Below are 15,540 nucleotides of genomic sequence, written 5' to 3' on the forward strand. Positions count from 1 at the left end.
TTGCTTGCAGAATCCTTCATTCTGTAGTAGAGAAGTTCGGGTTTCCGAGGGAAGGGCTTGGTTTTGAGAGTGGAGAGGCAAACTCGTCATGTTGCTAAGGGCATGGACTTTGGAGGACAGGCAGACTCAAATCCTGGCTCTGCAGTTGCTGTCATTGGAACAGGTTAGGTGTGTCGGCAGTCTTGGGTTTCAGCCTTTTTTCTTTGACGTGGTAATGATGCCATTGCCTTGTGATTCTGAAGACTTAAATGACGATGTACGGTTGAAAGTAAACCTCCAGTAACAACAGTAAGTTATAGTCACCGTTTTTTGTCTGTTTTAAGATTTAATGGTGTCTTTCTGACTTTTGGGCCGATGCTCTTTGTATAGATTACAGGTTCTGCTCCGAGAGGAGCTGTGGGGCCACATTAAGTAACAGAGCAGGTAGGTGTGAGCCACTGAGATGATTTGCTCTCCCTTTGGGATCGGTTTATGTGACTTCTAGGGGTGCTAGTGTATTATAGGAGTGGGATCTGTCTGGGCGGGAGAGCTGGTCTTACTATCGTTCAAGAGTAGGAGTTAAAGTTCGAGGAGAGACAGGGAGACAGGCTAGAGGACGCACTCCCCTTTCCCACTCAAGCTCCTCCCCTTTCCCACTCAAGCTCCTCCCCTTTCCCACTCAAGCTCCTCCCCTTTCCCACTCAAGCTCCTCCCCTTTCCCACTCAAGCTCCTCCCATTTCGCACTCAAGCTCCTCCCATTTTGCACTCAAGCTCCTCCTGTCTTCACTCTCTTCCCTTCATCCCTTTCTCCTTTAAAGAGTTGCTAGTGGGTTTTGTTTGCTCTCACTGAGGAGTTGGCTAGCTCCAACCTCACAACAGTCCTGCCTCAGCCTTCCAAGTGCTGGGATTCCAGGTATGAACCCACCATGCCTGGCTTTTGACAAGTTATTAGATTTTAGATAATATCTATTAAAGCAAATTTGAGAGGCTAGACCGACAGATAGATCAGCAGTTCAGGGGACTTGCTGCTCTTAGAGAACTGGAGTTTGGTTCTAAGCACCCTCATGGTGGCTCACAACTGTCTTTAACTCTAGTTCCAGGGGATCTGACATCCTCTTCTGGCTCCAAGGACACCCAGCATGTACTTGATGCATACACATACATGCAGATAAAGCCACACATACATATAAAATAAAAAGAAATATTTAGAAAGGAATTAAAGAAAATTTGAGCATAAAATGTAAATATTTTATATAAAATTAAATTCTACCTACTCCTATCAATGGCAATCCATTCATTAACATTCTTTTCATGCATTTAAAAATAGATGGTAGTAATATTTTATATTCAAGTACGATTTTAAAGAATTAGTTTTGCAATGTGTGTTTGCCTATGTGAGAATGTACATTTGTGTGCATGTGAAGGCCGAAGGTTGACCTCAGGAGTCTTCCTGGCTCACTCTTCACCTTATGTGTAGTTAGAGGCAGAGCTCTTGGTTGACTCCAGAGCTCTCTGCTTTCGCTTTTAGCTGGCTTGCTCTGGTGACCGTTTCCACCTTGTACACTCTGGGATTGCAGGTAGGCCATCACCAGTTACACAACACAGACCTGAACTCTGGTTTGCTGCGGCAAGTGCTCTACCTACTGAGCTACCTCCCCAGACCCTCAAATACTCTTTTAATAAAAAGCAAAACAACAACCACAACCCCCACCACCAACAACAACTGAACTAGTCAGATAGTTATAGATCAGAAAGGGAATTCCTCATTTGTGAAACTGAAGGTGGCATCTACTTAAATTCCTCCTAGGCATTCTGGAGAAAGGACAACTTCTATTTTCAAAATCTTCTGTACTTTCTGCTGTTTCTTTGTTTGGCGTACTGATTACTTTTCTGCCACTGTGATAAAACACTGAGACCAAAGCAACTTGTATTTGGACTTAACAGTTCCAGAGCGGTGAGAGTCTGTCATCACGGGGAAGCATGGCAGCATGCAGCAGACGTGGAGGCTGGGCCAGGGAGCTGAGAGCTCACACTTGGGATTAAGCTGGAAGCAGAGAGCATGAACTAGAAATGGCGCAAGGCTTTAAACCCTTAAAACTCTTCTCCAGTGACATTTCCTCCAACGAGGCCACGCCTCTTAAACCTCACCAAGCAGGGCTATAAGTGTTCAAATGCCTGAGAGTATGGAGTATGACGGACATTTCTCATTCAAACTACCACATTTGGTATGCCCCCTTTGAGGTTTTTTTATAGGTTGGGTAGTTTGCTTGTTTGTTTTGAGACAGTCTAACTATGTTACCTTGGAGCTCATTGTGTCCATCAGGCTGGCTCATGTCTTAGCCTCTCAAGCACAGGGGTTAAAGTTGTGTGCTGTCACACCAGGCTTTTTAATAGGCTCTATATGGGTAAAATTAGCGTCCTATTAGATTGATAGAGTGCTGAGTGTACACACACACACACACACACACACACACACAGAGTTGGATGTGAGAACTGAATTGTTCTAGTCAGTTCTCTTTCACTGCCTCAGGTCCCTCAGGTGGTAACTGATCTGTCAGCCAGTTCCAGAGGGAACATGTTTTCTAGAAATGGTGTCTGATGGAAGATTTTATCTTTTTTTCCCTCACAGATTTTGAAGCAAGCTTTATAAGGCTGTTGGACAAAATAACTAATGGTTCTCGAATTGAAATCAACCAAACAGGTATTCTTCTCTGTTTCTAAAAGCACCTGCATGTACTGTGTAGGCATTCCTCTGCCTCTCATTTGAGGGGTATAAATACTGTATTATGTTAAAAACACTTGACTAACCATTTTGTGTTATCCAAGCCATCTTCATGAATGTGTGGAGAGGACCTTTTGAAACTAACCCAAGAAAGTGCTAAGTGGGAGATTGTAAGAAAAGTTCGTTATGCTGGATCATTAATATATTAGTTTCAACTGTAAAGACCCATGTGTTTATGGTATAATTATGTATATATGTACACACACAATCATACCATAAATACAAGCATAAATATATGAAATCTCCTAATCTTTAAGAGCATAACAGAACTACGGCTATAAGTTAGCGGTACAGTGCATGCCTAGCTTGCTCAAGGTCCTAGGTTTAATCCTCAACACTGGAAGAAAGGAAGTAAGGGAAATACACTTGATTTAGAGAAATAGACAAGTGGCCATTTCGGACAAAAGCGAGCATTCAGTGTTTCATATACTTAGCATATACGTAAACTTTCCGAATTTAACATGTGCAATCCCAGGTATACTGTATTGTTGTAGGTACTGAAATCTATTTTTATGCAAGTTTCTGTAAATACATTTCAAGACATTTGGCAGTCCCGTCAGCCCTTGAGCCCCTGCATCGTCTAGTCTCTCCTCAGGTAGTCACGTCACAGCTCCGTGGGCTGTGCTTTTCCTCTTCGGTGGTCGCCATTGCTTCCTGCTGGCCTGTGCGGGCTCGCAGTGTGTCTCTGCGTTCCAGTTTAGTCCTTTACTGTATGGATGGGTAGTCACTACTTAACTACCCCTGTTGATAATCTTTGGAGTTCCTTCATAGGTTTTCTTTTTGTTACTGGAACTATTATCTGCATTGACTAGGAAGTAGGGCAGACATTTGCTGACACCATGAACTGTCCATCTTCATTCCACAAAGGATTTTTTAGCCTTTCCCGCATGTTGACTCTCTTAGGAAAGAAGGCAAATTTGGATTCACAGGTGGCACTGTACCACGCAGATGTGCTGGTCTCTGTCTGTATTCTACCACACCTAATGGAGAACAGACCCAGGAATGAGATGTTCATCTGTCTCTTTGTAGCTGTGCTTCCCCTGGTAAATACAGTGACAATTTTTTTGGATTGCATGAATCTGAACTAGGATAATGATGTGGGTCCGCTGACAAAATAAGTTGAGATACTTCACTAACTAATACCAATTAAAATAGCTAACGCTGATGGAATTCGATATCACAAGAACCTGAGTTATGTGGGTATCGTGTTTGGTAAGTGGGGTGCGTGAGAGTCCTCATTTGAGGGGAGTGTACGGACTGGGCCACTGGTGTCTGAGACATTGGTCCACAGCCCTACAGCCAGCAGTCTGGGTGTTCTGGAAGCTCGGTGTCCGTCAGGAGCCTTCTGTGTTCCACTGTGTTCCACTGTGACTCCGGCAGCTTACACAGCTTCGGAGGAGTTTATATATTACTGCTATTAAATCGTACCCAGTTTATTCTTGTTCAGAGGCTTGGTGGTGGTGAGTCAGCTTTTGACATGAGGTGTGGATTCTGAGGAATGACATTTTGAGCTCCCTGGGTGCCTTATTCCAATTCCTCTGGGAATTCACTACATTCATTGTCTTCATACTTAGTTTTATTCCTGCTGCATCGTTTGTTTGTTTTTTCTCTTGGTTTAAGGAACAACCTTGTATTACCAGCCTGGTCTCCTGTATGGTGGGTCTGTGGAGCATGACTGTAGCGTTCTCCGCAGCATTGGCTATTACCTGGAGGCTCTGCTTTGCCTGGCTCCGTTTATGAAACACCCGTTAAAAATCGTTCTGCGAGGAGTGACCAATGACCAGGTTGACCCTTCGGTGAGTACTGAGGTCAGACCAGGGTGGGATTTTTCTTCTGTCTGTTGTCACAGGCCAGTTTCTATGAAAAAAGTTTCTTACAAGCACAGTTTGTTTTCACATGCATTTTGTTTGCCACTTACCTTGAGAGGTAGAGTTAGGTAATTCACTCCAAGACCCAGGAGAATTCAGACCGGTGATGTCAAGTTGGAGATGATGGTTAACATTCATCAAAGTGTCTTCTCTGCTGTGTCTACAAACCTTCAGAACAGATGCTTGCTGTCTCATCATGTCATGCTGTCTCATGCTTGACATGAGCTATGCCTCTGCTGGCTGCCGTGTGGGTGGAGTCTCTGTAAGGTCGTGTGAGCACTGAGGCTAGAGGGCAGCAGATCAAAGTTTTAGGCAGGAAATGCTATCTCTGGGCATTGCCTCAGTCCTATTCAGGCCTCGGCCATTACCTCAAGGACTCTTCACTTAAGAAGCTTCAGACAAAGTGGGCTTGAGGGCGGAGAAGGAATGGATGAGTGTTTGTAGCTGTGGGAAATGACAGGCTTCTCACTAAGCATGTTAATTTTCCTATAGATAGGAGGAAAATGGTTTAATACCCATCAACAATTTTCATTAGACTCACCATGGTTGTCAGTGTCTGTGTTAACATCTTGTGGGGAGGGAAGGAGGTTAGGACACTTTACCGTCTGGAAGAGGCTTCGTACAGCTGATGGCCACGCACTGGTCACTGAAGAGGCATCTTATCTTTTCTGTAGATGCAGGCCATGGCAGCTTCTGAGGGTAGCTGCAGGGTGTCGCAAATTTCCTGAGTGGGAAGGAGCAGTTCATGGCGACTACTCACACTTACCAAGGTTTCCACTGTGGTCCCATTATATAACGTGTTTCTGGGCAACTGAGGACTTACTCCTCAGTTCTCGGAAACTGAACGACATGGACTCTCAACAGGATGCTAAGTACAGTGCAGGATTTGCAGTTTTCAGCCAGGGGTGAAAGAATGCTGCTCTGTAACCTGTAAGAATTTTAAATTAGAGCTGCTTGCCCCATCTCCCCCACGTTGTCTGGAGATTCTAGGAAATGGTTTCTTTGGTTCAAATAGGAGGGGAGGACCCTGCACTTTGGTTGTAGGTAGGCAACGTGTCTCAAGTAATGGTAAACGCAGGCTTGGGATTTCAGCACTGTGCCCTCTGTCTGTTTCATACTCATCCTATAATTGCTAATGCTCACAAGCACTGATTAAACACGTTTTCAAAAAACACTTTATATTTTAGTAACAATGATCAGTTGATGAATTCCTCGGAAACAATGCTTTAACCTTTGTGTAGCTTGCTTAAAGCAAATCTGTTCTCATAGCTAGAGGATGCTTTACTTGCCAGCTCTGACTAAAGTGACCCTGTTTAACCTGACCAGACGATTAAAACCAGGGCCTAAGTCGGGTAAAGAGTAACTTCCTCAGCCTATAGCATCTTCAGGCATCTTCTTTTCACTGTCCCTCTGTCATGCTGCTCTCCGCATAAAGCATGGACTTCGTGAGTAATTAATTCTTCGCTCCAAGAACTCATTCTCTTGGGGTGTGTAGCTGGAAACTGGAAGGCAAAAGCTGGCCGATAGAGAGATGCACAGCTGGAGAGAGTCTGTCTTATTCTGATGAGCATTGCTATAACAAAGTACCTGAGACTGAGTAGTTGATAAATTAAAACTTTATTCTCTTCTGGAACCTGGGAAGTTCAAGAGATGGGACATATTGTAACGTGGTTGAGGGACATGTGAGATACTGAGCCAAACCGAACCTTGTATGAGAAGCGTATGTGAAAGATAACTAAGCCACTTTCCTGGTACTGGCCATAGTCTGTTAAATGAAGTCTGCATCCAATTCGCTACATCACCTCTAAAAGTTTTTGACCAGTGTTGCAAGGACAAATTTCAACCTAAGTTTTGGAAAAGACTGTCAAGATAGAGCAATTAGGGAGTGTAGATGTAACCAACTATCTTATTAAATAAGAAACACAGAACCAATGTAAAAGAGAAAGCCAAGAGGTCAGAGCTCAGAGCTAAAATCTCACCCTTCCTCCTGCGGTGGTCCTAGCTCTCCGAAAGAGAGCTACTTCCTGTGTGTATGTCTTTTCATAGTCTTTTTGTTCTGCCTTCTCATTGGTTGTAAACCCAAACACGTGACTGCCTCATCACTGCCTGTATGTACAGCCCCCCAGGTCTTAAAGGCGTATGTCTCCAATGCTGGCTGTATCCCTGAACACACAGAGATCTACCTAGCTCTTCTACCAAGTGCTGGGATTAAAGGCATGTGCCACCACCGCCACACTCTTGCTATGGCTCTAATAGCTTTGACCCCTGGGCAACTTTATTTATTAGCATACAATCAAAATCACATTTCAGTACAATTAGAATACCACCACAAGGGAGAGCTACTACAGGAAGGGAAACCAGTCACTGTGGGTTTTAGGGGAAATCCTCGCGTAGACTACCCTTTAGGTTTGTATAAGGACACTGTATAGTTTCCCACAAGGACAAAATATCCCAACAACACATTTCTCAGAACATCTCCCATTGTTAAGTGATGCATGACTCTTAGGTTTTTGGATATGTTTAGCTTTAATATCTAATAAAATTAGCTTATCTTTAATAGTTTGCTGGATCCTGCCCCTGCCACACCCAGTCCATTCTGAATGTGTTCCTAGGCCTTCTATATCTATTCTACTTCTGACCACCCGTCTTCTGCTCTTGAACCTCATTGGAGGATCATTGTATTGAGATTGTTCATACTTTTTTTTTGTTTTTTCGAGACAGGATTTCTCTGTAGCTTTGCGCCTTTCCTGGGACTCACTTGGTAGCCCAGGCTGGCCTCAAACTCACAGAGATCTGCCTGGCTCTGCCTCCCAAGTGCTGGGATTAAAGGCGTGCGCCGCCGCCGCCGCCGCCGCCGCCGCCGCCGCCGCCGCCGCCGCCGCCGCCGCCGCCGCCGCCGCCGCCGCCGCCGCCGCCGCCGCCGCCACCACCACCACCACCGCCCGGCTGGATCATTGGATTGAATCAGCCTGTTAGGCTGTGGCATCATGGAGATAGCAAGGCTTGGCGCCTGTCTTTGGGAAGGAAATTGAGATTAATGTGATATTTTTGACCAAAGCCATGTAGCTCATCAGAGGCCGAGTGTGGGACCAGGACTAAGGCTTCTTTCTGGTCTCTCCTGCTTATGTAGCTACCACCCTGGCTTCCTCTCACAGTGCAGCCTCCCCAGGCCTTCCAGGATACGGAAGAGATAACAGTAGTTGTCAAAATCCTGCCACAAACCCTCAGTGCCTTTGTAGTTACTGTTGGGGTTTCAGTGCTTCGTGTTTTGAGGACATCATTCCCCCGATGCCCCTACCACGTGGAATGAGCACCTGGATTCTTAGGTAGACATTGGGGAGTTCATTTGATTTACTCTGACCTGAAGAGAGAGCAGCTCTAAGTGTTAAAAGGAACATACGTGTTATCTATATTTGGAAGAGATTAATAAATTAATGTTATAGTATTTATTAATAAACTAATAAAATAATGCCATGGGTACCTATGAAAATGGACAGAGGTCCCAGTTTGTTTTCTGTGTGAGTCCAGCAGTCTCTTGAGTTTTGTTTGTTTCTTGAACTCTATCTACGTGTTCAAAATTTAATTTAAAATTCTTCTTTGAAATAACTTCTAGGTTGATGTTCTTAAGGCAACAGCACTCCCTCTGTTGAAACAGTTTGGGATTGATGGAGAGTCATTTGAGCTAAAGGTAAGAATGTGTGAGCTGGCTGTATATACCTAAGACATTTTTTTTATTTAACTTATTGGAAGAAATGTGTGCCACATTCCACATCATCATATATCACGATGATTTACAGGGCTTATTAACTGATGCATCAAACTGTGAACTGAAAGAGACCCTCTAATCATGGCAGTAGTAGCCAGCAGTCAGGTGGCACTTACGCTGTGGGAGGTACTGTTATGAACACGTACATTCCTGAGTCCTTCACACCATACCACAACTGCTGGTTAGCCGAGGAATAGAACTGCATGGAGTCTGACCTTTGCCTCTCTTGTCTGAGTCGTCCTCGTATAATTTGTGTCCCGGAGCTCCTGAGAATCTGTGGTGTCTTCAAAGGCTAGTGGGAATGATTTGACCTTCCTGGGTTGGGTGTCAGGGAAGCCATGTTTCCTGTGTCTGCTTTATCACCTACGTCCCCTCATCATTTCTGTAGATCTTACGACGGGGAATGCCTCCAGGAGGAGGAGGCGAAGTGCTTTTCTCATGTCCTGTAAGGAAGGTCCTGAAGCCTGTCCAGCTCACAGACCCAGGAAAAATCAAGCGGATCAGAGGAATGGCGTATCCTTTGCATTAGATACTAATTCTTAATTGCCTCATGAAGAGAATAGCTCCACTTCTTTCCACTATTTGCGTTTTAGGCAACAACCTCATCAAAGTGTTAGTGGTGGAATTGTAGTAATTGAGATCTGTTTTATTATGTGCCTCATGGTGACAAGGTTGATCATTCCTTTTTCTTCACTTAGTGCTGCACTAGCTGAGGATGGAAATGATTCCGTGAAGTAAAGTTCTGATATAACACATAAAATGATGTAGGGGTAGGAGCAGTGGCTGGGGGATCTGGGACGAGGGAGTGGCCAGTTATCTGGAGGATTTTGGGGGAGGCTGGAATCTAACAGTATGTTCTGTTGTGAAGTGCTTCATCTGTGTCCTTTGGAGGAGGAAGATCACTTTATGTACCTCAGTGTTAAGGTTCAGAAAGTTTTGAGTTAACTCAAATTCTACTCGGCAGATAAGGGAAACTGAGGTATAAAAGCTCTGTTTGCTAATAATGTCACATAGCTAATTGGCACAACTAGGATTTAAACCTTGTCAGTAACCCCAGACTTTTAACCTCTGCTGGAGGAGAGCAGGGACCTTTGAATGAGCCTTGAAGGATGGAGACTTGTGAAGTAGGCCAAGAAAGGGGGATGTTTCTGTGAGAAAAGGGCCTTTGCAGAGCAGGTGGCGCCCCACCATTCTGGGGAGTGGCTAGCAATGCAGGCCAGCAGGACTCCGGTGGTCAGTGATGTTGATGAACACAGTGGGGTGTGGATTGAGCGGGAGCCGGTGAAGAACCGAAGGCCATTTTGAGCAGTTGGCATTTATTTAAGTCAATGATTTTCATCTGGAGAACAAATTTGTGTATTAGGAAGACAACTTCCGTGGTCATGTAAAAACTTTCATGGAACATTTGGAAAGTATGGTCATGGGAAAAAAATCACCTAATGGCAGCCACTTAGAGGCAGTGGTCACAGAATTATTGTGCCCCACAGAGAGGCAGGGAGGGTGGTAGTCAGGATGGGTGAGAGCTGCTAGTGAGAGAGGCTGCCGAGGGAGAGCACCTGGCCCACACGGAAGAGGACGGGGAGTCATTGGGATGGTTTGGAGGCTTCTTCCCAAGGCTGCAGAGGGAGAGCACCTGGCCCACACGGAAGAGGACGGGGAGTCATTGGGGGTGGTTTGGAGGCTTCTTCCCAAGGCTGCAGAGGGAGAGCACCTGGCCCACACGGAAGAGGACGGGGAGTCATTGGGGGTGGTTTGGAGGCTTCTTCCCAAGGCTGCAGAGGGAGAGCACCTGGCCCACACGGAAGAGGACGGGGAGTCATTGGGGGTGGTTTGGAGGCTTCTTCCCAAGGCTGCAGAGGGAGAGCACCTGGCCCACACGGAAGAGGACGGGGAGTCATTGGGGGTGGTTTGGAGGCTTCTTCCCAAGGCTGCAGAGGGAGAGCACCTGGCCCACACGGAAGAGGACGGGGAGTCATTGGGGGTGGTTTGGAGGCTTCTTCCCAAGGCTGCAGAGGGAGAGCACCTGGCCCACACGGAAGAGGACGGGGAGTCATTGGGGGTGGTTTGGAGGCTTCTTCCCAAGGCTGCAGAGGGAGAGCACCTGGCCCACACGGAAGAGGACGGGGAGTCATTGGGGATGGTTTGGAGGCTTCTTCCCAAGGCTGCAGAGGGAGAGCACCTGGCCCACACGGAAGAGGACGGGGAGTCATTGGGGGTGGTTTGGAGGCTTCTTCCCAAGGCTGCAGAGGGAGAGCACCTGGCCCACACGGAAGAGGACAGGCAGTCATCGGGGATGGTTTGGAGGCTTCTTCCCAAGGCTGCAGAGGGAGAGCACCTGGCACACACGGAAGAGGAAGGGGAGTCATTGGAGATGGTTTGGAGGCTTCTTCCCAAGGCTGCAGAGGGAGAGCACCTGGCCCACACGGAAGAGGACGGGGAGTCATTGGGGATGGTTTGGAGGCTTCTTCCCAAGGCTGCAGAGGGAGAGCACCTGGCCCACACGGAAGAGGACGGGGAGTCATTGGGGATGGTTTGGAGGCTTCTTCCCAAGGCTTGCTGGTAGGGATGTTTGCTACAAAAGGTTGGGGTAGGGTGGAATAGGTGAGGGTGAGTTCAGTGTTGCACATGCCGATTTTGATGGCTCCAGTGATATAAGTCTAGAAAGGACATTGGAATTGAGGATCTGTAGCTCTGGGGCAAGATGAGAACTAGAAGTGAGTTGAAGTCAGCAGCCACGAAGAATGCAGAGAGGAGACTGGAGCCCTGAGAAGGATGGGAACACCTGGCAGAGTGGATGGGCAGTGCAGGGTGATGGTGGAGAGATGTGGCAAGCTGGAGAGGCAGGATGGAGCAGTTGTCAGGATGGGCGTCACTTAGTAAGGTGGCAGGGCTCACCGTTCTGGAGAAGGCAGAAGGGCAAGGGATTGGAAGCCTGAGATTGAAGATCAGGTCCAGTGGACATAGATGTGAGTACCGTGAAGAACTGTGGAATCAGATGTCGGGAATACTGTTGGAGTTTTGTATAGGAAACTGGTAAAGGTAGCATTGTCCTTCCTGGCTTTCCCTGCTAATGCTCTTTGAACCCTCCCCATGTGGAGTCTGAGGCAGAAGACACTTGGCAGGTTCCACATCCCTCCCTCTTGAGTGAAGCAGCTGGCTTTCCCTGCTAATGCTCTTTGAACCCTCCCCATGTGGAGTCTGAGGCAGAAGATACTTGGCAGGTTCCACATCCCTTCCTCTTGAGTGAAGCAGGGACAGAACACCTAAACTGGCACAGATCCCTGGCAGAAATCTGCCCACGGAAGCACTCACAGCACCCTTGCTCACACTCCTCTCTGAGGAGCAAACCTTCCAGCCGAGCGTCGTTTAACAAGCCGCTCAAATCGGTGCAGGCTTGCCTCTCCACCTGGCCTGTTTCAGAACCCGAGGGACACGCTGACTTTGGGAAAGCTGTGGTTAGCGTGGGTCTCACTTGTAGGGCTGGTTCCGGCTGGACTGAGCCTGTTCTTGTATTGGGAGAACTGTGGTTTTAACTGATGTCCACCCCCAACCCCAGCACTGCTTTTTCCACTTGGAGACCAGTGACCAAGTAGACAGGTCCTGGGAGAAGCTGCTGGTGGCCCATGCCACCATGCTGGTGTCCAGCAGCCGTGATTCGAGACCCTTTTACTGACCGCCATCCACCCACTCTGACAGGGTGCACACTCTCAGTTTCATGCTGCTGATCCAGAGCTCATGGTTCAGCGTGGAGGAGTTAAGTGCAGAAGCTGGGGTACAGGCAGGTGACCCGGGTGGGTTGGGATCTGTGGGGTCTGGCTGCTTTTCCCTATCAGCACAGAAGCCAGTTTGAGTCTTGGTCTGTTTTTGCATTCACACACCATGTACCACACATGTATATACATGCAGTGCACACCAAAACCCAGCCTTGTCCTCTGCTTTCCCTGTCTCGGAGGGGGAGCAGGGGAGGAAGCTGGTTTTTTGGTTGATTTGTTTTTTGTAGTCAGGTCTGTTTCGCTTTGAGCAAGTGTCTCATTTCTGCATCCTAGGGGCTTACCCTGTAGTAAGCTCGAGAGCCAGGACTTAAGGCCCCGGCGCGGGGTTGATGTGAGCATGAAATAAGGAGATAGGTGTGTGAAAGAACTTTGGGATCCATGAGTGCTGTGGGGTTGTCTCAGGGTGGTGGTATCTCCTGAGCTGTCCTAGAGTGTGGGTAGGCTCAGGTTCCAAAAAGATGGCACCCACTCAGTCCAAAGGCTGTGAGACCTGGGGCTGTTTGCCTCAACTGTTCAAAGTACATTCTGGACAGAAGAGCTGGTGGTGATGAAACTGGACTCTTTGTGTGTTGAAAAAGTCCTTTTTTTTTTTTTTTTTTTTTTTTGCTCTTTCCCCATTTCGGATTTGTCCTTTGAGTCCAGTCAAATATTGATTGAGCATTTCTGAGTACAGAAGTGGAGTTTGGAGAGTTGGGAGGGATCAGCAGTAACGTCCCTGCCCGTGTGGAGGGAGGACAAGATGTGTCTAGAGGGAAATGTGGGAAGTTCAAGGTCCTGGCTGGAGGACTTCCACAGGAGGCATCTGTGGACTGAAGAGTGATGGAAGGCAATTCAGGTGGAAGATGGCCCGGATGGAGGTAGGCAGCGGTTCCAGTCTGGGGCTGGACTCACTGGGCAGGCTGGAGTGGGCAGCAGGATCCAGGAAGGTTGTTCTTTAGCAGGGTTCAAGCTCAGACAAGGAGAGAACTAGCTGACAGGTCAGGGTCCATGCACTGCGTTTGTTTCTTAGTTCTCATGAGAATCAAGTGTGTTATTGATAGTAATTATTGGACAGCTTTGTAGGAATGGGCAGATCACCCTATGTGGAGTCCGTATGGATTGATATCGTGGTGGTGGGAAGACCACATGTTCTTCTTCCCATTGCTCAGTTCTGCCTCTTTGTCTGTGCATCTCCAGCTCTTGAGGGTATACTGCACTTGGAAGTGGGATCAGGGAGAGTCTGTCTGGGTTACAAAGTTTTAACTTGGGGTTATTGATTCCACATCCTCAGGCACCAACCCTTTTTGCTAATTTCTTCCTCCATTTCTGGAGTTCCCTTTTGTAGAGAGCTGGCTAGTAGTTTTCACCAGCGAGTAGTAGGTAGAGGCCCCTCTGTCATCACAAATGCAGTAACCGATTCTTAAATAGTGGAACATAGCTCTGTGTGTTTGGAAAATGTGCGATCTTTAAAACAGCAGTCAGTCCCCTTGATCTTTCTTTCAGGAAACATTTTCTGCTTCCCTGTCCTGTTGGCATCCTGGAAAGTGGGCTGGGATGACCCAGGGCCACCCCAGTGTGGTATCTGGCCTGGTCTTACATTCTTAGAGAGACCTCTTATAGCAGTCAGACTGCACAAGGAGCAAGCAGAGTGTTCCCTGGTCTTCACAGGGAGCCTGAGTGTGGCTCTGAAGAAGCAGGCATCTTCACACTCTAGAACAGTTACAGAGAAAAGGTGCTTGGGAAGTCAGGGCCGGGCTGTGAGTCCTGACTCATTTCTTCATTTCTATCTCTATCTCTCTATCTCTCTATCTCTCTATCTATCTATCTATCTATCTATCTATCTATCTATCTATCTATCTATCTATCTATCTATCTATCTATCTATCTATCTATTGGTTTTTCAAAACAGGATTTCTCTTTGTAGTCCTGGCTATCCTGGAACTCACTCTGTAGACCAGACTGGCTTCCAACTCAGAGATCCACCTGCCTCTGCCTCCTGAATGCTGGGATCAAAGTTGTGCACCACCAACGTCTGGCTTGACTATATACTTTCCGTTATAGGAATGAATCTAGATTCTTTTTCATCATGACTGTTTTAACCATTTTTTTTATAATAATGAAAAAAATTGAGTAATGGAACTATTAAGCAAAATAGTAATAGTTGGGAGACGATGGGATTGTAGGTCTCAGCATGACACAAACTTGCTAGCTTCCTAACATGCTTTTCTCTGCTCTGTCGTCCAAGTATCGTAACTTCCTTAACCCTGGGCTGCAGGTACTCGGTGCGCGTATCCCCTCAGATGGCAAACCGGATTGTGGATTCTGCCAGGAGCATCCTCAACAAGTTCATACCCGACATCTATATCTACACAGACCACATGAAAGGCGTCAACTCTGGGAAGTGAGTGCATTTTAGAACAGACTCCCCAGTGGGAATAATGCAGCACTCCTTTCTGGTCTTTATTTTTCCAGTTCTCATCACATTGGTTTGGATCTGAAGTTTTCAGGTTTCTCTCCCGAAAATGAAAACACTGGATTCTACAGTTATCTACTTGGGTTAAGAAGTCACTTTTTCTCTAAGGGGCAGCACAGTTGGTCCTCACAGCTGTTTGAGAGCCTCTGACCTGAGCTAAGGGTCCAGGTGAAGAAGGGGCGGTTGAGTGTAAGTGAGAAGTCTGGCCTTTACACTGCCCAGTGGAAAGTGATGGTGTCAGAGGTTAGGACTGGAAAGATGTGTACACAGAGTTGGCCCTTCCCTCGGCGGGGGGAAGGTCATTGACATTTCCATACCTTTTATTACTCAACCACCAGAACATTCTTCATTGACACATTGAGTGTAACGATGTATCCCAGGGTAATTGTAAACATTAAATTTAAAAAGCATGTGTGTATACTATAAATGTATCTAGCACTCAGTACATATTATGGAAATGGCAACCACTAATGTTGGCCTTTTCTTTCTGTCTTCTACCTTAGCTTAGATCTGGAATTCATGGGTCAGTTCTTTTCTGATGGGGATTGCTGAGGCCTGGGGGAGGGCATGTAGGAGCACAAGCTGTCTGAATGTTCCAGGATAGTCTGTTCTCTGATCTCTTGCTTCACCAGAATGTGCAGGAAAGAAACAGTGCAGGCCTGGAGGCCATGATGCCTGCCACCAGCTACAGTGTAGCTTTTTATAGTGCCGTGGACCCAGCCAACTGGTATAGGGTCAGATTCTGTGAGGAGTGGCCGTACATATAGATCAAGATACGGACATAATGGTCATTAGCTTCAGACTCGATTTTAAAAATTAACATATAAAACCAGTATGTGATTTACACTTGTGTTTAGTTTTTAAGTCCCAAGTTATGGGTAATAAATCATTGTGAAGTCATGTCTGGATTATTCTCCAA

General features: G+C 46.7%; 1 protein-coding gene across 9 annotated transcripts in view; it reads left to right on the top strand.

Moving 5' to 3' along the window:
• Positions 1–15,540, top strand: part of Rcl1 (RNA terminal phosphate cyclase like 1) — a 61,172-nt gene that overhangs the window by 15,047 nt on the left and 30,585 nt on the right. For 8 of the 9 annotated variants that reach the window (XR_013048037.1, XR_013048036.1, XR_013048038.1 and 5 more), the window contains exons 2-6: positions 2,610–2,681; positions 4,383–4,558; positions 8,244–8,318; positions 8,785–8,909; positions 14,424–14,549. Coding sequence is in view for 6 of the 9 variants with exons in the window: in XM_076561935.1 (XP_076418050.1) it covers positions 2,610–2,681; positions 4,383–4,558; positions 8,244–8,318; positions 8,785–8,909; positions 14,424–14,549 (574 nt within the window). In the remaining 3 variants the exon portion in view is untranslated. Of the gene's footprint in view, positions 1–2,609; positions 2,682–4,382; positions 4,559–8,243; positions 8,319–8,784; positions 8,910–12,839; positions 13,027–14,423; positions 14,550–15,540 lie in introns of those variants that run through there. The other variant, XM_016009338.3, reaches the window with a different exon arrangement.

Source organism: Peromyscus maniculatus, chromosome 1, assembly GCF_049852395.1.
Source record: "Peromyscus maniculatus bairdii isolate BWxNUB_F1_BW_parent chromosome 1, HU_Pman_BW_mat_3.1, whole genome shotgun sequence".
NCBI lineage: Eukaryota > Metazoa > Chordata > Mammalia > Rodentia > Cricetidae > Peromyscus > Peromyscus maniculatus.